General features: G+C 37.2%; 1 protein-coding gene across 1 annotated transcript in view; it reads right to left on the bottom strand.

Annotated features, from left to right (window-relative positions):
* LOC128653573 (uncharacterized) overlaps positions 1–26,223 on the bottom strand; it is a 261,458-nt gene that overhangs the window by 234,692 nt on the left and 543 nt on the right. The window contains exons 2-4 of the mRNA XM_053706954.1: positions 7,747–7,767; positions 6,718–6,885; positions 6,536–6,637 (exon numbers count right to left, since the gene is read on the bottom strand). Coding sequence (XP_053562929.1) covers positions 6,536–6,637; positions 6,718–6,885; positions 7,747–7,767 — 291 coding nt within the window. The remainder of the gene's footprint in view (positions 1–6,535; positions 6,638–6,717; positions 6,886–7,746; positions 7,768–26,223) is intronic.

Genomic DNA, 26,223 nt, shown 5'->3' with positions numbered 1-26,223 from the left:
GGTACATGCATGCTCAGCCATGTTATTTCCGTCCTCGGTTTAAAGGGCCAGTCTAGTCAAAAATAAAATTTCATGTTTCAGATAGGGTATGCAATTTTAAACAACTTTCCAATTTAGTTTTATTGTCAATTTTGCTTTGTTCTCTTGGTATTCTTAGTTGAAAGCTAAACCTAGGTAGCTCATATGCTAATTTCTTAGCCCTTGAAGGCCGCCTCTTATCTGATTGCATTTTCATAGTTTTTCACAACTAGAGGGCGTTAGTTCATGTGTGCCATATGGATAAGATTGTGCTCTTGCACGTGGAGATACCTAGGAGTCAGCACTGATTGGCTAAAATCCATGCCTGTCAAAAGAACTGAAATAAGGGGGCAGTCTGCAGAGGCTTAAATACAAGGCAATCACAGAGGTAGAAAAGTATATTAAATTAACTGTATTGGTTATGCAAAACTGGGGAATTGGTAATAAAGGGATTATCTATCTTATTATACACTAACAATTCTGGTGCATACTGTCCTTTCAAGGACATTTACTATGAAATATTGTGGGATTTCTGTGAAATCTCAAGAGATCACAGCAAATCAAAGTTTACATCAGCACTAAAGAAGCTGATTGGCTGCTGTTGTGTTTTTTTTTCTCAACATGCAGTTACAGTAGCTGAAAACATTTTGAGGTAAAATATCTTTCTTTTTTACATAGAGATGTTAAGAAGATTTTATTTCTTGTCAGCTGTTTACAGTTATGCTGCATCACTTTCAAGTGATTTAGCATATGGGCATTATGTCCCTTTAAGGGATTTGAACATGGGCATTATTAGTGTAATGGGCATGCATGTTTGTTAGGTTATTGAATTTGCTAATTTTTAGTAGCGTAAAAGTGCTGATTATTATTTTTTTTTACTTTAACAGCAGGTAATGTTTTGACTTGGTTCTTCACTTCATCCAATATGGTGGACGCAATTTTACTGTATTTTGTCCATGCTCAAAACCAATGTTCCATTGTAAAAAATTTTGAGGTTATAGGCGGAAAAGTGTTTTCCTGGGTTAATCTGGCTTTTAGCTTTTGGAATTTGATAAGTTAAAAATTGCCTTTTTTAATAGGCTGACCATATTGCCGCTTTAAAAAGGGACACATATGTTAGGGCTGTTTAAAGAAATGTTTTGTATAAGAACCCTGACATGTATTTTTCATATGTGTCCCTTTTTTAAAGCGGCAATATGGTCTCCCTACTTGTAAATCTATCTAGAATTTGGATTGGGATCAGCAAAACAGGACTGGCACATAGTAAGTATAGGGCTATTTTTTACCAAACTGATAATGAAAACCATGCAACCGATAAACAATGAAAATGACTGATTGTCTTTAGTGCAAAGGGCTTATCTGCTAACATGCAGATAATTATCAGATGATAGATTGCGATTAAAGGAACATTAAACCCCCAAATTTTCTTTTATGATTCAGATAGAGAATACAATTTTAACAAAATTCCAATTTACTTCTATTACCTAATTTGAGGCAATCTTTAGATATCCTTTGTTAAAAAAATACCAATGTACATAGGTGAGCCAATCACATGAGTCATCTATGTGCAGCCACTTATCAGAAGCTACTGAACCTATCTAGATATGCTTTTCAGGAAAGAATATCAAGAGATTGAAGCAAATTAGATAATAGATGTGAATTAAAAAATTGTTTAAAATGGTATTCTATATCTGAATCATAAAAGAAAAAAATTGTGTTTAATGTCCCTTTAACCTCTATGTATTAAAGGGACATGAAACCAAAAAAATTCTTTCATTATTCAAATAGAGAATACAAATTTAAAAAAGTTTCCAATTTACTTCTATTATTACATTTACTTCATTCTCATGCTATTCTTTATTGAAGAGATATCTAGATAGGTAGTGTGCGCATGTCTGAGTGTTGCAGTAATCTGCACACTAATGAACTTACACTCCTGCTTTTCAACAAAGGATAGAGAAGAAAATGAAGAAAAATGAATTATAGAAATCAATTGGAAAGTTGTTTAAAATTTTATGCTCTATGTGAATCATGAAAGGTCAATTTTGAGGTTTATGTCCCTTTAAATGACCAGCGGCAATGCACTTTCACTTCAGAGCTGAACATGAGCCAATGATTGCTGGCTACATCCATATGTTACTTGTGATTGGCTCACCAGGCAGTGTGCAGCATAACATCAGCAGCAGTGCATTGCCACTGTATGCATTAGTCCTGTTATTTGCATATATCTGTATTAACTCCTGCAATAGAAAAATGCTCCATCACTTTTATGTTTCTCTAAACGTTTAAATACCTTTTTTAATTGCAATCATAAACATGTAGAAGATTATATGTAAGTATATGAGACCTCAATATTTCCCCATAATTCAGATAGAGAATGCAATTAAAAAAAAAAAAAAATCTTTCAAATTTATTCCTATAATCATATTTTCTGTAGTGATGTTGCGAACAGTTCTGCCGCGAATAGTTCGCAGCGAACATAGCATGTTTGCGTTCGCAGCGGACGGCGAACATATGCGATGTTCGATTCTCCCCCTATTCGTCATCATTGAGTAAAACTTTGACCCTGTAGCTCACAGTCACAAGACACATTCCAGCCAATCAGCAGCAGACCCTCCCTCCCAGACCCTCCCACCTCCTGGACAGCATCCATTTTAGATTCATTCGGAGCCTGCATTCTTAGTGAGAGGAGGGACAGTGTAGCTGCTGCTGATTTAATAGGGAAATCGATAGTTAGGCTAATGTATTCAGTGTCCACTACAGTCCTGAAGGACTCATCTGATCTCTGCTGTAAGGACAGCACCCCAAAAAGCCCTTTTTAGGGCTAGAACATCAGTCTGCTTTTTTTTTTTCCCTGTGTAATCTAATTGCAGTTGCCTGCCTGCCAGCTCAGGCTCACAGCGTATACTGTGCCCACTTGCCCAGTGCCACCACTCATATCTGGTGTAACAGTAGTGTACATTTAACCCCTTAATGACCACAGCACATTTCCATTTTCTGTCCGTTAGGGACCAAGGCTATTTTTAAATTTTTGCGGTGTTTGTGTTTAGCTGTAATTTTCCTCTTACTCATTTACTGTACCCATACATATTATATACAGTTTTTCTCGCCATTAAATGGACTTTCTAAAGATACCATTATTTTCATCATATCTTATAATTTACTATAAAAAAATTATAAAATATGAGGAAAAAATTGAAAAAAACACTTTTTCTAACTTTGACCCCCAAAATCTGTTACACAAAAAACACCCATGCTAAATAGTTTCTAAATTTTGTCCTGAGTTTAGAAATACCCAATGTTTACATGTTGTTTGCTTTTTTTGTAAGTTATAGGGCCATAAATACAAGTAGCACTTTGCTATTTCCAAACCATTATTTTTCAAAATTAGCGCTAGTTACATTAGAACACTAATATCTTTCAGGAATCTCTGAATATCCATTGACATGTATATATTTTTTTTTAGTAGACATCCCAAAGTATTTATCTAGGCCCATTTTGGTATATTTCATGCCACCATTTCACCGCCAAATGCGATTAAATACAAAAAAATCGTTCACTTTTTTACTAATTTTTTCACAAACTTTTGGTTTCTCACTGAAATTATTTACAAACAGCTTGTGCAATTATGGCTTAAATGGTTGTAAATGCTTCTCTGGGATCCCCTTTGTTCAGAAATAGCAGACATATATGGCTTTGGCGTTGCTTTTTAGTAATTAGAAGGCTGCTAAATGCCACTGCGCACTACACGTGTATTATGCCCAGCAGTTAAGGGGTTAATTATGGAGCATGTAGGGAGCTTTTAGGGATACTTTTAGCTTTAGTGTAGTGTAGTAGACAACCCCAAGTATTGATCTAGGCCAATTTTGGTATATTTCATGCCACCATTTCACCGCCAAATGCGATCAAATTAAAAAAACGTTACATTTTTCACAATTTTAGGTTTCTCACTGAAATCATTTACAAACAGCTTGTGCAATTATGGCACAAATGGTTGTAAATGCTTCTCTGGGATCCCCTTTGTTCAGAAATAGCAGACATATATGGCTTTGGCGTTGCTTTTTGGTAATTAGAAGGCCGCCAAATGCCGCTGCATTTCTCACGTGTATTATGGCTAGCAGTGAAGGGGTTAATTATGTAGCTTGCAGGGTTAATTTTAGCTTTAGTGTAGAGCTCAGCCTCCCACCTGAAACATGAGACCCCCTGATCCCTCCCAAACAGCTCTCTTCCCTCCCCCACCCCACAATTGTCCCCGCCATCTTAAGTACTGGCAGAAACTCTGCCAGTACTAAAATAAAAGCGATACTGTTTTTTTGTGTGGCATATTTACATATGCTGCTGTGTAGGATCCCCCCTTAGTCCCCAACCTCACTGATCCCCCACCAAACAGCTCTCTAACACTCCCCCTCTGCCTTAATGGGCACCATCTTGGGTACTGGCAGCTGTTTGCCATTACCCAGTTTAGTAACAAATGTGCCTTTTTTTAAAAGTAGTAGTATAGCACCAACGGGTATCAATACTTAGGATAAATTTCTGTGAAGTCTAGCAGATATAAAACCATTACAACGGGTCTCAGTTTTTTAACATATTGCAAAATAAGGATCCATTCATTGTAAGGATTATGGATTTAACAACAAATGCACTTTGTCGATTATCTGATGCTATGTCTGGCTTTAGGAATTGTTTTTGTACCGTTTAATGTTGGTTATATTTATCTCAATTGAGATGGATTAAGCATAAGAGGTTCTTTATATATATTTTTACTTTAGTGTATTTACTTGCATTATGCCACTTTTATTGCATGTTTGTGATATTTATTGTACTATAATGAGATATGACATGTTGGATACCATTTTATCTATATGTGTTTACAATGGTTACCCAAACAACCACACAAAGGTGATTACAGACAGGTGCAGTAACTTAATTGATTATCCAATCACAATAGTTTCTTGTTTTTTAGATTTCTGTTAAATAGCAAGTGTATTACAATGTTTGTTATAGCCTGATGAAACAGCCCTGAGTAGGCTGAGAAACGCGTTGCTGTGTTAATAAAGACTTTTTCATTTTTTTATATACACTTGCTTTTGTGGTTTTTATCACCTTCTGTGATAATTTTTTACTGTTCCTGACCATTGCTGAGGATTATCCTACATTAGTCTACTGGGCGACGATTTGGTTCCAGTTTGCTGAATTTGCACCTGCAGGTGCTTACCTTCTAGTAAGTGCTTTCATTTGGGGCTATTATCTCCTTGTCCTGATGATACTGGACCATGTTGGTTTGCTTTTTCACACACTTATAGGCACTTGAACATTGGATTTCCAGAGGATACAGGACTGTCTCTGTGCCAAGGATTCAGTGTGCTGGACCACTGTGAAGTTTCAGCCTGCTCCACTAGCACCAATTGGGTGCTTTTTGTTTGTGAGTATTCACATTCCCTTGTGCTGTTATTTTCTCTTGTATGGGCGATATTGGGCCATGTTGGCGCCTCTGTTTTTTATTCTTTTTTAGATTACAATTATCAGGATAGCCATCCTTTGTCAGAGTGCAGCCTAAACGTCTGGATCATCAACACTTTGGTTATAAGGACTATCACAGTTATTTTTGATTTTATGTCTTTTTTAATTTATTCTGTCAAAGCCAACAGTGACAATATCATTGTATGTCATTAATATTGTTTTTTATCTATTTTTTAATGTTTTTATTTTCTATTGTATATTGTTAACATAGTTCTATATCTGCTGTCATCTACCTATGCTAAGGCTGATAGTCTACCCCACCGAATGACCCTTTATATCAGACATATTTTTATATCTACTCCTTAATATAAAGTTGATACTGAGGAAGCGCCCCCTAAGGGCGTTGTGTGTGGTTGCATACACACACCACTCTCTCCATATATTCACTTTGTAAAGGAACTAACTTTAATTGGTATGGATTCTAATTAAATATGTATTTAAAAATACCATGTAACTTACATGCAGTTATATGAAAATTGGTGTACGCTGTCCCTTTAATAGACACTACTATAAAGAAGAATATGTACAGATACTGATCTAAAAAATCCAGTATAAAACCTTTTAACTTATTTAGAAGCACCCAGTTTAGCGGAGGTTAGGCTGGGACACCCAGTGAAAGGGGCTGGGAAAACAATAAAAGCAGACCCTCCCCCTCCCCACTTCCCTGCATATGGAAAGACAGATAACATAAATGGGGGTCTGTAAACACGCGTAAACTTCTGGCACTGTAGGGCTTGGTTACGAGTACACCAATTTGTTAAATGTGTATATATATATATATATATTATATCTATCGATCTATCTATCTATAAAATATATATATATATATATATATATATATATATATATATATATATATATATATACATCATACACTCTCCTCCAGGAGAACACTGAATTTTTTTATTGTGTGGGTCTTTACTAAAAACAATATTTATTTAAACAAATAAGACATTTGATTGATCTAAATAATGAAAGTATATATATAGAAACTTACATTGCTTTACAACAGCACTGGTATTGCAGACACAAACTGCCAAACCCTTCATATCTGTACAAATTTCATCCCTAAGACAGGGAGGAATGCATATCAACTCATCTGAAATAGACACAGCAGCATTAGAGAAACAACATTTAGTATTCAAATCATTCATTAAAATGTACCACATAGCTCCTTACATGTACAGCAGGACTCTGACGGATTCCAATACAGCCCAGCAGGGCAACATTCAGAAGGCGCAAGATCACACAAGGTAGGGATACAGACAGTCGCGTCATCGATACAGAAACAACCATTGCCAGAAGTACAGAATCCAGAACAACTGTCGCACAAAGGTTCATTGCCGTCTGCAAAGAAAAGCAATGTTAGGTCACTTAATTACTATAATATGCTAGGAAAATAGCACAAAATGCTACAAAAAAATCCCATAAAGGAACATGAAACAGAAAATTTGTCTTTGATGATTCAGAGAGAGCATAGAATTTTAAACAACTTTCCAATTTATTTCTATTATCAATTTTGCTTTATCTATTTGGTATACTGTATTGAAAAAGCGGCTATGCACTACTGGGTTTTCGCTGAACACGAATAACAACAGGCATATATGTGCAGCCACCAATCAGCAGCTAGCTATTAGCTCCTGAGCCTACCTAGGTGTGCTTTTTAACAAAGGGTACCAAAAGAACTAAGCAAATATGATAATAGAAGTGAATTGGGAAGTTTTTAAAAATGGTATGCTCAAAGAAAAATATTGAGTTTCATGTTCCTTTAAAGTGGCAGTAAAGTGAAAATTAAACTAATGATTAAAATATATTTATTTTGTTAAATTTGCTTTCTTTTCTTGTTATCCTTTGTTGAAGAGTAAAGCTAGGTTAGGCTGAAAGGAGCTCAGGTGTGTGCAAGTCTCTATAGCAGTATATGGCAGCAAACACTTCTGTTAGATTGTTAAAGACACATACACACTCCCAAACTCTCCTAGGATAACTCCTCATTAACAATGGATACCAAGAGAACTATGCAAAATGGATAATAGAAGTAAATTAGAAAGTTGTTTAAAATGTCATGCTCTATTCAATTCATTTAAGTTTAATTTTGACTTTACTGTCCCTTTAAGTAGTGTGGGATAAAGAAATAAACAGAGAAAGTTCCATCAATGGAATGATAGATGAGCAATGGAATTTTAGGTCAGTGTAGTTAGTAGTACTCACCATAACATGTAGATGATGCACCTGCAGAGCAAAAAAAACAATTTTTTAAAAGGTTTTACACTGAATTTTTATATTAGTATCTCAGTATCTCTGCATATTATTGTTAATAGTAGTGTCTATTACATGTAGTTCAATGAAAATTTGTGTATACTTCTCCTTTAAGTGTTCAAAGATATTTACCTCAAGATTTCCTAAGTATTCACACCCAACTATAAAGAGGCTTTAAGCAGCCAGTCAGAATGCTTGTCCCAGGACTTGCAAGGGAGTGTGCAGGCACAGTCATGTTATTTTCCTATTCAGTTTAAAGGGCCATGATACCCAATTATTGAAACACTTGAAAGTGATGCAGCATAGCTGTAAAAAGCTGACTAGAAAATATCAACTGAACATGTAAAAAAGAAAGATATTTTACCTCAAAAGTTCCTCAGTAGCCACATCCCATTGTAAATGACTTCTAAACAGCAAATCAGTATGTCTGTCCCGGGACAGCTAAGGGATTGAGCCTTGTGAACTCTCATGTTATTTCCCTATTCAGTTTAAGGAAGTTTACTATGAAATCTCATGAGAGTTAAGTGAAATCTCATGAGATCACAGTAAAAGAGTTCATGACCTCAGCACTGTTGATGCTGATTGGCTGCTGTTCATTTCTTCATTTTTTATTTTTTTTTACCTGCAGCTGAGCAGCAGCTGAGTATAACATTTTACACAGAACTTACTCTGCTGAGCTGAGGAAATTGTGAAGTAAAATATCTTCTTTTTTTACATAGAGATTCTGATGTGATATTTTCCTGTCAGCTTTTTACAGTTATACTGCATCAGTTTCAAGCAGGGTCGACTCCAAGGGGGGGGGCATTGGGGGGCAATGCCCGTCCCAAATGGAATGTTGTGCCCCCTCCCCCGCCCCACTGCTGACATAGCAACAATTCATTAATTTTTTATTTATTTTTTAAGCCGGGCCCAGTTGTGCCCGATGACATCACTGTCTCCAAGCTCCGCCTACCCACCCTCGCCCGAGACTCTGGCTGACTGCCTGCCTGGAGTGTCACAAACGTCACTGACTCCTACTCTACGCTACTCCTCCTAGTTGGAATTCTTGATTAGTTAGGGGGTGGGGACTCAGGGAGAAGAAGGGGCGGGACGTTAGCGTGCGCCACTGCACAGGACTACTGGCCAGGCACACAGCACACTCAACGACAAGCAAATCAACTTGAGTCTCAAGGTCTCAAGTGGTCAGATCATCATCATACCAGCCATCAGATATTAAGATATGAAGTAAGCGTGGGAGTGTCCCTCAGTGTGCCAGGCACAATCCTCAGGGATTTAATGAGACAAGCACTGAGCTGCATTCAGTCAGATGACGCAGGGTGCACTGCACAAACCACCAGCTAGTAGTGGCTGCATGTCTTCTATTTAGCTAATATTGTTCTTAGGAATTCTGCACAATCCATTCAAACCCCAGTTGTTAAGTTGTTTATATGGTAATACAACATATACTGAAGTACATTTGTCATTTTGTGAGCAGAATATTTATTCATCCTTACAGCTATAATGAATGTATTCCTAACATATTCTAAATTTAGAAGCCCTACCAAACTATGCCAGTTTTTTAGAGATCAGCAGCATAAATTGCTCATACAAAAAAACTGTGCAAAATGAATTGGCTCTATTAATGCATTCAATGGGCTGCAGCAATATAAAATCATCATAATCCCCATGTGCTGCAATAAAAATGCCCCCCCCCCCCATTTCATTTGTTTTGGAGCCGACCCTGGTTTCAAGTGATTTAGCACAGGAGTATTATGTCCCTTTAAATAAGTTCTATGAAATCTCATTAAAAGTGCAGCAAATGCAAAGCATTACCTTAGCATTGCTGATACTAATTAGCTACTGTGTTTTTTTTTTTCCAACTTGCAATTGGACAGCAGCTGAAGTATAACTGTTTACACAGCATTTTGGTGAACTGAAGAAATGTTAAGGTAAACTATCTTCCTTTTCTTACATAGAGATGCTCAGGTGATATTTTCTTGTCAGCTTTTTACAGTTATACTGCATCACTTTCAAGTGATTTAGCATTTGAGTATTATGTCCCTTTAAGATCAACTCCAAAATAAGCAAGGGAAAGGACACTAAGACAAAACTAACATGCTCTGACAAAAATAGCTATTACAGGTAGCCCTCAGTTTACGCCGGGGTTAGGTTCCAGAAAGAATGGTTGTAAATTGAAACCCAGTTTATAATGTAAGTCAATGGGAAGTGAGGGAGTTAGGTTCCAGGCCCCTCTCAAAATTGTCATAAGTAACACCTAATACATTATTTTTAAAGCTTTGAAATCAAGTCTTTAAATGCTAAAGAGCATTATAAACCTAATAAAATAATCACACAACACACACTTTACTTGCATTTTTCTGCAAACAATTCTTTCTATGCATTCCAATCTGGACTGATTTATAGACCGGAAGATCTTGTTCCTATGAAAGCTGCTCGATAGCTCAGGTCTAGTTATACTGATTCATTTTAGCTTGCTTGGCTTGCATATCTTTGCTGCAACACAAGCGGACAGCTCCACCTACTGGCTATTTTAATCAATGCACTGCTTCTCAATACTTTTCAATAGCAGTCACATGACTGAAAATGGCAATGGCTAAACAGATAGAACAGGTGTTAGTAAAAAAAAAAAAAAACTGTTCTAGTGAAATCAGTTTTTTCTAGTGAAGGCAGTTTTTTTCCCTTGAATGAAATACCTCTTCTTTTTAGTTTTTCTAATCTCACTCATTTTGTGATAAAATTCACTACAGGAAGCCAATTCTAGAACTTTTCTGATGAATCCTGTTTCTCAGATCCCTTCATCGTAATGCCTTAAGGGTCATCTTTTTTGGTACTGCCATTCCCTTACACACTGCATAAACCCATATATTCATATACAAGGTTTACATTTTTTTTTTGGAGAGAGCAATATTTAAAGGGATATGAAACCCAAAAAATGTTCTTTTATGATTCAGATAGAGAATACAATTTTAAACAACATTTTAATTTACTTTTATTCTTTAATTTACTGTATTATTCAGATATCCTTAGATTAGATATGATCTTTTAACAAAGGATCTCAAGAGAATGAAGCAAATTAGATAATAGAAATACATTGGAAAGATGTTTAAAATTGCATCCTCTTTCTAAATCATGAAAGAAAAAAAAAATGTGGGTTTCATGTCCCTTTAACACAGTTTTTTTTCCAGAAAAGGTGATTTGTGTCATTTGTACTGGCATGAGGGAATCCATGTTTAAAATTGGAAGTGAAAAGATGAGGCATTATTTAGCTCATTTGCATTACCTGACCTTAACCACAGTCCCCTGTTCAAATGTAAACACTGTTACATGGGAAGGGCTTTTTTTTCTCACCATAATTTATTTTGAAACTTTTATTTTTTGAATTCCCCTCTATCAACACTCTCCTTGGTCTGAGTAGAACACTGGACATGGTTAAACAAAACAATTTTGAGGTTTGGGGGCTCCAGAGTAATGAATGGGGTTTCAAAACTGGCTATAACTCTCTACCATTTTAAGCACATCTCCCATCTATTTCTCCTCGAATCTCTAATCTTTTAACAAGACATTCACATTTTTTGTATTATAAAAGGCAATAATAAAAATCTGTGGATGTTTAAGTTAATATGAAATACAACCCGAATTCCGAAAAAGTTGGGACAGTATCGAAAATGTAAAAAAACAAACAGAAAAAGATTAATTTGAAAATCCAATTCACCCTGTAATATATTGGAAACACATTCGGCTAGATTACGAGTTCTGTGTTAGCTTTAAAAAGCAGCGGTAAGGGGTCCTAACGCTGCTTTTTGTCTAAAGCTGGTATTACGAGTCTGACAGGTAGAGGCTCACCACTCATTTTTCTTCCGCGACTTTTGGCTACCGTAAATCCCCTTACGTCAATTGCGTATCCTATCTTTTAAATGGGATTTGGCTAACGCTGGTATTACGAGTCTTGGAAGAAGTGAGCGGTAGAGCCTCTACCTCCAAGATACCTACCGCATATAAAAGTCAGTAGTTAAGAGTTTTATGGGCTAACGCTGGAACATAAAACTCTTAACTAAAGTGCTACAAAGTACACTAACACCCATAAACTACCTATGAACCCCTAAACCGAGGCCTCCCCACATCGCAAACACTATAATAAAATTATTTAACCCCTAATCTGCCGACCGGACATCGCCGCCACCTACATTATCCCTATGAACCCCTAATCTGCTGCCCCTAACATCACCGACACCTACATTATATTTATTAACCCCTAATCTGCCCCCCCCCCAACGTCGCCTCCGCCTATCTACACTTATTAACCCCTAATCTGCCAACCGGACATCGCCGCCACTATAATAAATGTATTAACCCCTAAACCGCCGCACTCCCGCCTCGCAAACACTATAATAAATTGTATTAACCCCTAATCTGCCGTCCCTAACATCGCCGCCACCTGCCTACAATTATTAACCCCTAATCTCCTGCCCCCAACGTCACCGCTACTATAATAAAGTTATTAACCCCTAAACCTAAGTCTAACCCTAACACCACCCTAAGTTAAATATAATTTAAATAAATCTAAATAAAATTACTATAATTAAATAAATTAATTAGGGGTTAATAAGTGTAGGTAGGTGGCGGCGACGTTGGCGGGGGCAGATTAGAGGATAATAAATATAATGTAGGTGTCGGCGATGTTAGGGGAAGCAGATTAGGGGTTCATAGGGATAATGTAGATGGCGGCGGTGTCCGGAGCAGCAGATTAGGGGTTAATAATATTATGCAGGTATCGGCGATGCCAGGGGCGGCGGATTAGGGGTTAATAAGTGTAAGGTTAGGGGTGTTTAGACTTGGGGTTCATGTTAGGGTGTTAGGTGTAGACTTAGAAAGTGTTTCCCCATAGGAAACAATGGGGCTGCGTTAGGAGCTGGACGCTGCTTTTTTGCAGGTGTTTTTCCAGCCAGCTCAGCCCCATTGTTTCCTATGGGGAAATCGTGCACAAGCACGTTCAGCCAGCTTACCGCTACCGTAAGCAACGCTGGTATTACAGGTAGAAGTGGAGCTAAATTTTGCTCTACGCTCACCTTTTTGCGGATAACGCAGCCATTCAGAAAACTTGTAATACCAGCGTTGGCTTAAGGTAGTGGTGGAAAAAAAAGGAGCGTTAGAGCCGCAGGTCTTTACCAACTAAACTCGTAATCTAGGCGATTATTAACACATTGTTTGATGTTTTAATTTGTGAATTTAATGTATTTTTGAAAATATACACTTATTTCAAATCTGATTACTGCAACACACTCTGATAACCCAATTAAAATACAAGAAAAGGAAAGTGTGGAGTGATATGTAGATAGGACTCAACTAGCTTCCCCAAATCTGATATGCTCCCAATATCAGATGTATAGAAATGTGCGATTAAAATACCCAAAATTAAATTAAAACTATTCTAACTACCTTTAAAAAAATAAAACCTTACCTGTAAAATTAAATTAAAAACTAATCTTACCCTAAAATAAAAACTAACATTGGTTAAAAAAAATAAATCAGATTACAATAAATAAAAAACTTAACATTACCAAAAAATAAAAAACCTACCCTTTACAAAAAATAAAAGACTTAATATTACCAAAAACTAACATTTGCACAAAAAAACTACCATTATAAAGAATAACGAAATTACCAATAATAAAAAAATATTCCTATTCTAATACCCCTAAAAAAAAAATGTCCCCAAAATAAAAAAAACTATTCTACAAATAAACTACTAATAGCTCTTATAAGGACCCTTAGTAGGGCATTGTCCTAAAGAAAACAGCTCTTTTGCATAAAGAAAATACCCCCTAACATTACAACCCCCCCCCCCCTGAAAATAAAAAAGACCTAACTTAAAAAATCCTAAACTACCCATTGCCCCGAAAAGGACATTTGGGTGGGCAGGATATTCAGCCCTTTTTCTACCTAAATAAAATTAAAAAATAATAATCTAAAAAAAAATATCACAGCTTTGTGGCAGCAAAGTCTAATTGTCCTAAAATCTATGTAGGTGAAACTACAAGAGAGTTTAGAGTAAGGAGTAGATTTATTAAATGCCGGGCAGACAGGATTGCTGTCGGCATTTAACATTGCACAAGCATTTCTTGTGAAATGCTTCGTGCAATGCCTCCCCCTGCACATTCGTGGCCAATAAGTCGCTATCAGGGAGTGTCAATCACTTTAAAGGTGGCAGACTAAAAAGCCAACTCTCAGATGGGCTGAATGAAGCACTTTACTGCAAATGATTTTTGTAAAAAATTTAATTTTTGAATATGTCACATACAGAAGCTCAATATGACATTCACACTTGTTGCATTTGATTTTTATGATTGGATACAAATTCTTATTAATATATTGAAGTATATTGAATATATAACAAAAGTGAATGCAGATACATGTACCATATGAATATAATTGAAATAGGATTAAATAAAATATATTCATCCATCAAAAATCACATACTTGCAGACTATTAAAATATGAGTTTTTAGGTACTATATACAATCAGGATATGTATTAACCTCTGAAATAAGTACATTAATTGGGAAACAAACATTTTTAAAAAAAAAAAATGTTTTGCTATTTCATGTCTAAATAAAGTTAGTCAGCTTTTGAATACATGTAGAAAAAAAGCAAATATATGATACTCTATACTGAGTCAAAGACGTCAGAAGTTGCAATGGAAACCCACCGCCTTATAAGAAGGAGTACACACGACAAGCACCCCTCACCCTGACGAAATGACATTGATGACGAAAGATGTCGATGGGGGGGACTAACACACGCAATGATATAAATGTTTGCAGCATGTAGACAATTGTTTGTGCAACTTTGTAACTGATTACGGCAATATAGCAACATAGAATAACAATAAATGCGAATACGTTGCCTATTTAACTGTATAGAAACTAAATGAAAGTGATATTAGCATTAGGGGCATTTAGCCAGAAATGAACAGAAGGGACCTTACAAGCAGGAGGTTGCCTTTGAGCACCTAGGAATAAATGCATGTTGTCATAGGGTAATCCATTCCCCGCCCCTCCCATGCTCTATGCTGAATGATGTATATGGAATTTATTTACACTTGATCTTTTTACTTGTGTTGGCCCTGCAGTGTCCTTGCTTTTAAAGTTATACAGGGGATTCTTTGTGAACAAATAGATGGGATAGTGGAATTTCCTCATCCATAATCTCCCGGTATATTCTTTTTCTATTATCTAATATGTTTTATTCTCTCTGTATTCTTTGTTGAAAAGGATACTTAAGTAGGCTCATGAGATCAGGGGTGGAACTACAGGGGGTGCAGAGGGCGCAACTGCGACCGGGCCCCCCGAGGGTGGGGGCCCAGCTTAAAAAAAAAAAATTACAATAAAAACTGCTGACCTGCCACTGCATGCACTGATATCATGTGAGTGTGACGTTATGCTTCACTAGTGTCTCTGTCTCTAACCAAAGAAATCCAAAAGGAGTAGCAGCAAAAATAAGTGTTTATTAGGCACAACACAACATTATCAGCAACGTTTCGGTATTGCTACCTTATTCATGCTAAACATCATACTCAAATAATTCTATTTATAACTTAACACCACTAGGTGGCGCTGCACATGCAGCTTCCTATTAACCCTTTATATACAAAATTATTAAAAACAATAATACAGTGTATTCATTAGGATCTAGTTACAATCATAATAACACATATAATACAATGTATTCATAGAATCATATTACAATCTCAATAACAGACTGATATACAGATAGAAAACTGCTTATAGAAAAACAGACATATCCAGATCCTTATTTAACCCATTCGGTTCCATAGTGCCTAATTTCCAAATCCAAAAGCACTCTCTCTGTTTAAGGAGGAGTTCTCTATTACCTAACCTTCTTGGCATTTCTATTTTCTCAATAATTTGAAAACGCAATTGCCCAATTGAATGGCCCTTTTCCACAAAATGCTGTGCTACTGGTGCTTTTAAGTTCTTAGTTCTAATGGAGCTTTTATGTTCAATTATCCTATCTTTGATAGTTCTAGTCGTCTCGCCGACATAGCCCCGCCCACATGGGCATTTAATTAAGTAAACTACATAGGTGGTTAAGCAAGTGTGAAAGCCATTAATTTTAAACTTTTTTCCAGTGGTTGGATGAACAAATATGGGCCCTTTGGTCATGTTATTGCAGCATGAGCATCCCAAACAGGGAAAACACCCCTCATTCTTACTTTCGATGTATTTTTGTTTTAATTTAATGTTTGTCCCTATGTCTGCTCTAACTAGTTGTTGTTTTAAATTAAAACTTTGCTTATAAGCTGGCATAGGTAAATTTTTAAATTCCTTAATTTGGGGGTTACATTCAGATAGTATAGACCAATGTTTCCTCATAATGCGTTGGATTTGGTTAGACTGGGAATTAAATTCAGATACAAATATTAGCGCTCCTCTTTATTATTTTGTTTCTGTTTTACATTCAATAAGCTTTCTCTAGAAATTGATAGCGCATGATTAATTTCAGCTTCTAATATATCTGATGGGTATCCTCTCTTAGTAAATCTGTCAGCCATTTCTATCATTCTTGTTTTTAATAGGTTATCAGTAATAATTCTGCGGGCTCGTAAAAATTGACTACGGGGGAGGGCCTTAAGGAGAGATCCAGGGTGAGCACTATCAAAGTGCAATAAACTATTTCTATCTGTCTCCTTCCTAAACAGATCTACCTTCAGCTCTCTTCCATTTTTAATAATCTTAGTGTCAAGAAAAGTAATGTCACTTTCACTCCAAGTCAACTTGAATTTTATATGACCAGATGCTCCATTTATATCTTCCATAAACTTCAATAGGGATCCAACGTCGCCCCACCATATCCCAAAGATATCATCGATATAGCGCCACCAACAGGCGCCATACCGATGAAACCTAGGATTGGAAAAAATAAATTTCTCTTCGAATACATTCATAAAAATGTTAGCATAATTTGGGGCGACGTTGGACCCCATCGCAGTGCCCTGTATTTGTAGGAAATACTCATCTCCAAATAAAAAATAATTACAATAAAGAATCAATTCCAATAGCTGAAGAAGAAAGTGAATCTGAGCTTTAGAATAGTTTTTATCCATATCTAATACCATCTTAACTGCGCCCATACCGCTCTCATGAGTAATTGATGTATATAAACTTTCTACATCTAAGCTATATAGAATGAACTTGTCAGATACCAAATCCAAGGTGTCTATCTTTCTCAAAAAATCACTTGTATCTTTCAAAAAGGAATTGGATATTTCAACAAATGGTCTAAGAATACGATCCAGAAAGATAGACACATTGGTCAAGATAGATTGAGTGCTTGCCACTATTGGGCGGCCTGGGGGGGGTCTGTAAATTTTTATGCACTTTTGGTAATGTATAAAGCACCGGAGTGCAGGGATGCTCTATATACAAAAACTATGTGTCTATCTTTCTGGATCGTATTCTTAGACCATTTGTTGAAATATCCAATTCCTTTTTGAAAGATACAAGTGATTTTTTGAGAAAGATAGACACCTTGGATTTGGTATCTGACAAGTTCATTCTATATAGCTTAGATGTAGAAAGTTTATATACATCAATTACTCATGAGAGCGGTATGGGCGCAGTTAAGATGGTATTAGATATGGATAAAAACTATTCTAAAGCTCAGATTCACTTTCTTCTTCAGCTATTGGAATTGATTCTTTATTGTAATTATTTTTTATTTGGAGATGACCAAATTAAGGAATTTAAAAATTTACCTATGCCAGCTTATAAGCAAAGTTTTAATTTAAAACAACAACTAGTTAGAGCAGACATAGGGACAAACATTAAATTAAAACAAAAATACATCAAAAGTAAGAATGAGGGGTGTTTTCCCTGTTTGGGATGCTCATGCTGCAATAACATGACCAAAGGGCCCATATTTGTTCATCCAACCACTGGAAAAAAGTTTAAAATTAATGGCTTTCACACTTGCTTAACCACCTATGTAGTTTACTTAATTAAATGCCCATGTGGGCGGGGCTATGTCGGCGAGACGACTAGAACTATCAAAGATAGGATAATTGAACATAAAAGCTCCATTAGAACTAAGAACTTAAAAGCACCAGTAGCACAGCATTTTGTGGAAAAGGGCCATTCAATTGGGCAATTGCGTTTTCAAATTATTGAGAAAATAGAAATGCCAAGAAGGTTAGGTAATAGAGAACTCCTCCTTAAACAGAGAGAGTGCTTTTGGATTTGGAAATTAGGCACTATGGAACCGAATGGGTTAAATAAGGATCTGGATATGTCTGTTTTTCTATAAGCAGTTTTCTATCTGTATATCAGTCTGTTATTGAGATTGTAATATGATTCTATGAATACATTGTATTATATGTGTTATTATGATTGTAACTAGATCCTAATGAATACACTGTATTATTGTTTTTAATAATTTTGTATATAAAGGATTTATAGGAAGCTGCATGTGCAGCGCCACCTAGTGGTGTTAAGGTATAAATAGAATCATTTGAGTATGATGTTTAGCATGAATAAGGTAGCAATACCGAAACGTTGCTGATAATGTTGTGTTGTGCCTAATAAACACTTATTTTTGCTGCTACTCCTTTTGGATTTCTTTGGATTGATGTTTCAGAGACTGGAGTGGGTCTCTTGAGTAGCTGGCAAAGGGGCCGTTCTGTGCTGAGTCATTGACTTTGAATTTTGGTCTCTGTCTCTAACTACAGGGGTTTGTGTTTCTGTTTTAACCATTGGTGTGTATGTATGTGACTGTGTGTGTATTTATGCATATATGTGTGTGTGTGTGTGTATGTTTGTGGAACCAGCAAATTACAGACCTTGTAACTACAGCATGAGGGGGCAGGGGTTAATTAGTGTCACTATACAGTACCACTATATACAGTACAGGGGCTGGGCCATGTCACAGACTACTGTGGTCACTATATAAAGTACTGGGGCAGGTAGGGGCAGGCCAGCCATCTCACCAGCAGATTACAGACTGTCACTAACTCACTATATACAGTACTGGTGGGATTAAACAGTGTCACTATATACAGTAATAGGGGGTCAGACCATCTCACAGACTGGGGGCACAGGGTACCTCCTTTTGCAGACATGTAATCTGATTCACATTTTCTGTGTTAAATGTTAAAAAATAAATAAAAACATGTATCAAAGCCACCTTTTTTTTTGGGGGGGGGGGCCTCTTAGATTCTTGCACCTGGGCTCTGTGGTTTCTAGTTACGCCTCTGCATGAGATGCTGATTTGTGACTGCACATATAAGCCTCGTGTTATTGGCTCACACAATGTTCGAAGAAGTGCATTGCTGCTTCCTCAACAAAGGATACCAAAATAATGATGCAAATTAGATAATATAAATAAATTAGAGAGTTGTTTAAAATAAATTGTGTGCTCAGAATCAAATGTGGGTTTCATATCCCTTTAAGTCCCTTAAAAGGACATGTTATTTAAATACTGAATCACTTGAAGTATTTTGCCTACAAGATATTTTACCTACAAATGTCCTCAGTAGCCACATTCCATTGAAAAGGGTCTTTAAGCATCCTATGAGGGCCTTGTAAAGGGGCATGCAGCCAACATATGCACCCACAGGGTCAATTTATTAAGCAGCAGATGCTGCATCGACATCCCATTGTTTCTGCTCCGCCAGAAACGGAAGTTAATAAGCAGCGGCCATAAGACTTTTAGGTGGTGGACTGAAATCATCCCGATCCAATCTGATTGGCCAAGAGTGAGCAGGGGGCAGCATTTCACAAGCATTTCACCAGAAATGCTTGTGCAATGTTAAAGGGACAGTCAAGTCCAAAAAAAACTTTCATGATTTAAATAGAGAATGTAATTTTAAACAACTTTCCAATTTACTTTTATCACCAATTTTGCTTTGTTCTCTTGGTATTCTTAGTTGAAAGCTAAAACTAGGATGTTCATATGCTAATTTCTTAGACCTTGAAGACTGCCTCTAATCTGAATGCATTTTGACCACTAGAGGGCATTAGTTCATGTGTTTCATATAGATAACATTGAGCTCATGCACGTGAAGTTACCCAGGAGTGAGCACTGATTGGCTAAAATGGATGTCTGTCAAAAGAACTGAAATAAGGGAGCAGTTTGCAAAGGCTTAGATACAAGGTAATCACAGAGGTAAAAAGTGTATTTCTATCACAGTGTTGGAAAACTGGGGAATGAGTAATAAAGGGATTATCTTTCTTTTTAAACAACAAAAATTCTGGTGTTGACTGTCCCTTTAAATGCCGACAGCGTATGCTGTTGGCATTTAGCGAGGTCGAGCATGCATGATTAACTACAGCGAATCATGTCCGCTCAACCTTTGGTAAATGTACCCCACAGCAGTGACGTGCAGTAATAGGAGGCAGGGGAGGTGGAGCCTCCCCTGTCCAATCAGAGAAGAAATATTTAAAATACTGTTTATTAAAATATATATATATATATATATATATATATATTGTCTTCTTCTTTTTTTTTTTTGGGCCACCCCCACCCCTAAGGGTACACCCCCCACCCCCTGCCGGTGATTACCCACATGATGTCATCATCATCATTTTAATATTTCCTACTGCGCTTGCGCTGCGCCGCCAAATTAAATTCAGCATTCATGTTGCGCAATTAGGAGGCAGTAAGTCAGTCCGCTGCCCTCCATAAATTGCGCAACATGGATCTGAATATAGTTCCACTTTAGCGCCACCCAGTGGTGTCTCGCCGGACCCATACAAGCTTTAATGGAGGCGGTTCTCAAAACCACCTCCATGATGGAGCTAGCTCACTCAGCCAATCAGCATCAGCACTGCCGGGGAGGCGTGTCTGCTGGGCTGCTGGGTGACGTCATGCCGACACAGACTTCAGGCGGGAAGAAGAGCTGCTTCAGGTGGGGATCTGCTGAGAGTAGTGTGTGGCGTGCCTGCCCTGTGAAGTTAGTGGTCTACTACTACTGGATGTGTGCAGTGTGCTATGCGGTCACGTCAAGTGCCTGTGTGGAGTCGGACTTGGTCAGGGACTCAGGAGACAGTCACTGGACTATTACAGTAGCAGCTCCCTGCTCCCCCTCCTCCTCCCTCCCCAGTGCGGTGCCTAATATCATGCTATGTAAGTGCTTAGTTAGTGCATGATAACACTTCTGGATGTCGGCAGCTCAGCTGGGCTTATTGGCTATTACATTTGCAGCTCCCTGCTCCCCCTCCTCCCTCCCCAGTGCGGTGCCAAATATCATCATGCTATGCAAGTGCTTACTGCTTTAGTGCATGTCATGAAAAATACTTCTGGATGTCGGCAGCTCTAGCATTGGCTACATAAAATTTGGAAATGCATTAAAAAAAGTCATATTATACCCTGACCAAAAAATATTATAGCCTAAAACCTGGGGTGGGGGCAGCAGAATTTTGAGGGCCTAGGGCAGCACAAAACCTAAATACGCCACTTGGTTGTTGTCTGCTAATCATTATTTCCTGAATTGTGTTTGCTTATTTGTTTGTTTATTTTTTTGTCTGTGCCATGACTGGCTAGGCAGAGTAGCTAGCAATAAAGTTAAAAACTCTTACTGCTCAACTCTAGAGAGTTGAAAGGTGAAAGGTTGCAACCTTTTGTGGGGGGTGGGGTTTGCAGAGTCAAGAGTAAAAAACAAGTGAAAATTTAGCAAGGAGCAGACAGAAGTACTGTATATTAGGAGCAGTAACATCCACATGCTTATCTGTTTATCTCCTGTAAAAACAGATCAAGTAACCCCTTACTGTCTTCTATTTTATGAACTGCAGTACACTACAAGTGTTTGTTTTACTAGTAATCAATTCATTGTTGTGATTTTTTGGCAAAAAAGTTTCATGTGTGTGATATATAATATATATATAATATATATAATATATATAAATATATATATATATATATACACACACACACAGCACAGATAGACATACATATGCAGAAACTCTAAGTTAGAAAATGTATTTGTGAGAGGCTGAGCTGTTCTGAGGTGCACAGATATTAAGGCTGTATCGGGTCCACATATTTGTTTCTCGGGCTTATCATAAGTGCCTCACCAGCCTCTGACCTCACCACACGTCACTGCCCCACAGTCTCTTTTATTTCCCTCCTCAGTTTAAGTAAATTTACTAACTAACCTAGCAGGGTTATAGTGAAATTCCAATTAGATCAAAATAAAGCAAAAATGAACTTAGCACTGATGATGCTGGTTATTGTTTTTTATTTCTGCCATGTAGATAGGGTTACCAGGTGTACAGTATTCAACCGGAGAGTCCAGTAATTTAGTAGACTGTTCAATAAAATCTTCACAAAAATACTGGACACTTAAATGTCCATTTTTTTTAAAGACTCTGAGAATTAGCTAAATGTAAAAGCCTCCTATGTCTCAATGAATTACAAATATGGAGCAGAAAGTAATGAAGGGCAGTCAAGAGAGTCAAATCACTTCTGTTTACATGTGTTACAGTAAAAATATTTATGTGTATGCTACTGGCAGCCAAGAGGTGAAATCACTGCTCAGTTTTTAAAAATATGCATGGGGGCTAAGGTAGAGCTTTCGGTGGGACATTATGTGACCCCCCAAAGACTATATTGCTCAGTCATCGATAGATTGTTCAGTATTTTTGTGGAGGACAGATGGAAACCCTACATGTAGATGAAAGTAAAATAGTAAATGAAAAATAACTTCTCCAGAAGACTTACTCTAGTGAGCCAAAGTAATGTGAGTTAAAATATAGTATATTTTACATAGAGATTCTAGACAGCTTTTTACAGATGTACATCGTACAGGAAATAGTAGAACTCAGGATCTAATGGACGTGTTTTTTCATTATTGTATACTACATATTTCCTTTATAAACATGCTACTTATAGAGATGCTGACATTATGGCCTCTATTTTACAAGGTCTGGCGGACCTAATCCGACAGTGCAGATCAGGTCCGACAGACCTCGCTGAATACGGAGAGCAATACACTCTCCGTATTCAGCATTGCACGAGCAGCTCACAAGAGCTGCTGGTGCAACGCCACCCCCTGCAGACTCGCGGCCTATGGGCCGCCAGCAGGGGGGTGTCAATCAACCCGATTGTACTCGATCGGGTTGATTTCCGGCGATGTCTGTCCGCCTGCTCAGAGCAGACGGACAGGTTATGGAACAGCGGTCTTTGTGACCGCTGCTTCATAACTGCTGTTTCTGGCGAGTCTGAAGACTCGCCAGAAACACGGGCCGTCAAGCTTCTTTCGGAGCTTGATAGATAGGCCCCATTGTGTCTATTTAATATGTGTACAGCTGTTCTACAGATGTTGCATTTTACACTTGTAAACACCAGACTTAGATTAATATCTTACAGATTGCATTTCTTTCCTATTAACTTCGAATTGCTCTCATATATACTGTACACTTCTTTGTAGGATAATGAACCCAAAATGTTTCTTTCATGATTATGAAAGAGAATACAATGTTGGACATGTTTCCAATGTACGTCTATGATCAAATTTGCTTTATTCTCTTGTTATCCTTTGTTAAAAGGTGCAGCAAGGTACTACTGGGAGCTAGCTGAACACATCTGTGAGCAAAGGACAAGAGGTATATATGTGCAGCCACCAATCAGCAACTAGTTCTCAGTAGTGCATTGAAGCTCCTCCTGAGCCTACCTAGGTATGCTTTTCAACAAAGTATATCAAGGGCTCCATGTATGAAGCAGCGAGAGCTGCTTGGGAGCACTTGCGCGGGAGCTTAGCATATGCAAACCTGCTTCCTGCAATGTAAGAACCAGCGTTTTTTTAGACCCTACGCCACCTCTGAGGTGGTGAGGGAAAATCACAGAGTGCTTGCTCGCTCGCTCTCGCTGATTGACAGCCCCTTCAGTCGCACAAATGAAGGGGCGGGAATTAAACACTGCGATGAGTGTTTAATGATACGTACGGGCCAGCGGATGAACAGATCTGCTGCCCATATGTAGCGAAGGCGGGCGGACAGCTTCGCAAGTTGAGAAGCTGACCGCCAGCCTAAGTACATGGGGCACTAAGAGAAAAAAATAAACGACATCATAGTAGAAAATTGGAAAGTCGTTTAAAATTGCATGCTCTATCTGAATCATGAATCATCAATTAATTTTGACTCTTCTGACCCTTTAAGAAACCCACAGGCTGAAACTGTAAAATTCTTTTGACACCTCCATCCTGCTAATGTAATATAAACGTATGCAAAATGCTGACATTGTGAAGTCGTGAGAATTTACAGACAACATAACACAAGTCAGAGTTTTTGTACAAAATGTACTATAGTATAGAACATGTCAAATATTTTTCTTAGTCTTCTGTGTGAAGGCTATAACCCACTGGGCTGTCCTGGGGTAAGAACAACTCTCCTTTATTATATACACTTCAGCAACATTCAATTGCATAACTGCACATTCTTTTGTTTGCATTACATTCTTGTAATTTCTTTATTATTATTTTTCCCACCACTTCTCTGGGTCATATTTTCATATAATGCTTTTTTGTTAACAGTATATGCTGTATGTTTCTTTTCTGTCAAGTGTGGTTGATTCATGGAAAATACTTCCAGTAGAGGTGGTAAGGAAATTCCTGAATGTCTAGGGATATGCAAAATGCTGTTATTATAATTAATTAAAGGGACACTGTACCCAAATATTTTCTTTTGTGCTTCAGATAGAGCATGCAATTTTAAGCAACTTTCTAATTTACTCCTATTTTCAAATGTTCTTTATTCTCTTGGTATCTTTATTTGAAATGCAAGAATGTAAGTTTAGATGGCGGCCCATTTTTGGTGAATGTCATTTTTGGTGGTGTCCTTGCTGATTGGTGGATAAATGCATCCACCAATCAAAAACTGTTCTCCAGAGTTCTGAACCTAGAAAAAAGCTTGCATGCCTTCTTTTTCATATAAAGATAGCAAGAGAATGAAGAAAAATTGATAATAGGAGTAAATTAGAAAGTTGCTTAAAATTGCATGCTGTATCTGAATCACAAAAGAAAAAAATTTGGGTTCAGTGTCCCTTTAAGGTTACAATTTAGATGGACATAATGGAAGACTTAACAGATATTTTAGTTCTTGTATTCTATCAAAATGTATGCTTTTATATATAATATGTTAAATATTCTTTATGTGCAGTTTGTTTCTCTTTATACCATAAGCCATCCTCCAATTATATATATTTATATATATATATACAGTATATATATATATATATATATATATATATATATACTGTATATACATATATATATTTCCAAAAATGACCGCACTCCAGGTTTACAACTTAACACAGCAGCTTCCAGGGTGCAAAAAAAATCAATAATAATGCAGTATTCAGAAAAATGGTCTGGTTTTCCATAAAAAATAACTTTTCATTATAAATGGTTAAAAACAAGGAGAAAACATGAAGTTTCGATGCCTTACTGGCATCTTTATCAAATGTCCCCAAAGGTCAAAAACAAACACCATCGTAGTGATGTCCCAAAGGAATGGTTAAATAACTTTAAATGTATTATCACTTGTTATTCCTCTTATGAACAGTAATAGTGTATACAACACCACAAGCACTAGAATACTTTACAATACTTTCACCATATGCTGCCTTCACTGCTCTTAGTGTACTGTAATTTTCCCTCCTGCTTGTACTGATTTATTTCAGATTGTACACTAGTTTTTTTTTTTATTAAAAACAAAACTACTGTCCCCCCTCCCCAAAAAAATATAATTTTAACATATATAAAAATATAATGATATGTATCTTATCCATGTGGTTTTGCATGAAACTAATTTACTAGGGACTAGATTACAAGTGGCGGGCTGTTTTGAACAAGTAATATCGGGTTTATCGCGGCTGTGTGCATGAATCCGAAAGAGCGTGCATATTATGAGTTGTAAGTAAATACAAACATGTGAGCGCAATCATGATTTATCCTCAACAGGTTAGCCTGTTTTCAGAGCTCTGGTTAACTGTTACACGAGACAAAAGAAGTGTCACAAAACACATCAAAAATGCATTTAAAAGTACAGTTATACTCATAATAACACTGTCTGCTAAAAAATATGTAAAATAAATATTGCATAAAAAAGTTATAAGGGCTCAAAGATATGAGGTCATGATATCCTTACTTTGACTTTTTGCGCGCGTCAAGTTAGCACACAAGCTAAAACAAATTACTTTCAACTTGTAAAACGCACGCTCCCTGATGCAAGCAAAAAATTAACTTCTGACGGAGTTAGCACACCAGCAGGATTGATGATATACAGGGCTCCATGTACGAAGCAGTGAAAGCTGCTCTGGAGCCTTTGCGGGGCAGTGTCGCATATGCGAGCCTGCTTCCCGCAATGTAAGAAGCAGCGGTCATTAGACCGCTGCTTCTTAACCCTATGTCACCTCTGA

This window comes from Bombina bombina, chromosome 3 (assembly GCF_027579735.1).
Source record: "Bombina bombina isolate aBomBom1 chromosome 3, aBomBom1.pri, whole genome shotgun sequence".
NCBI lineage: Eukaryota > Metazoa > Chordata > Amphibia > Anura > Bombinatoridae > Bombina > Bombina bombina.
This window is presented reverse-complemented; position numbering and strand designations above follow the sequence as displayed.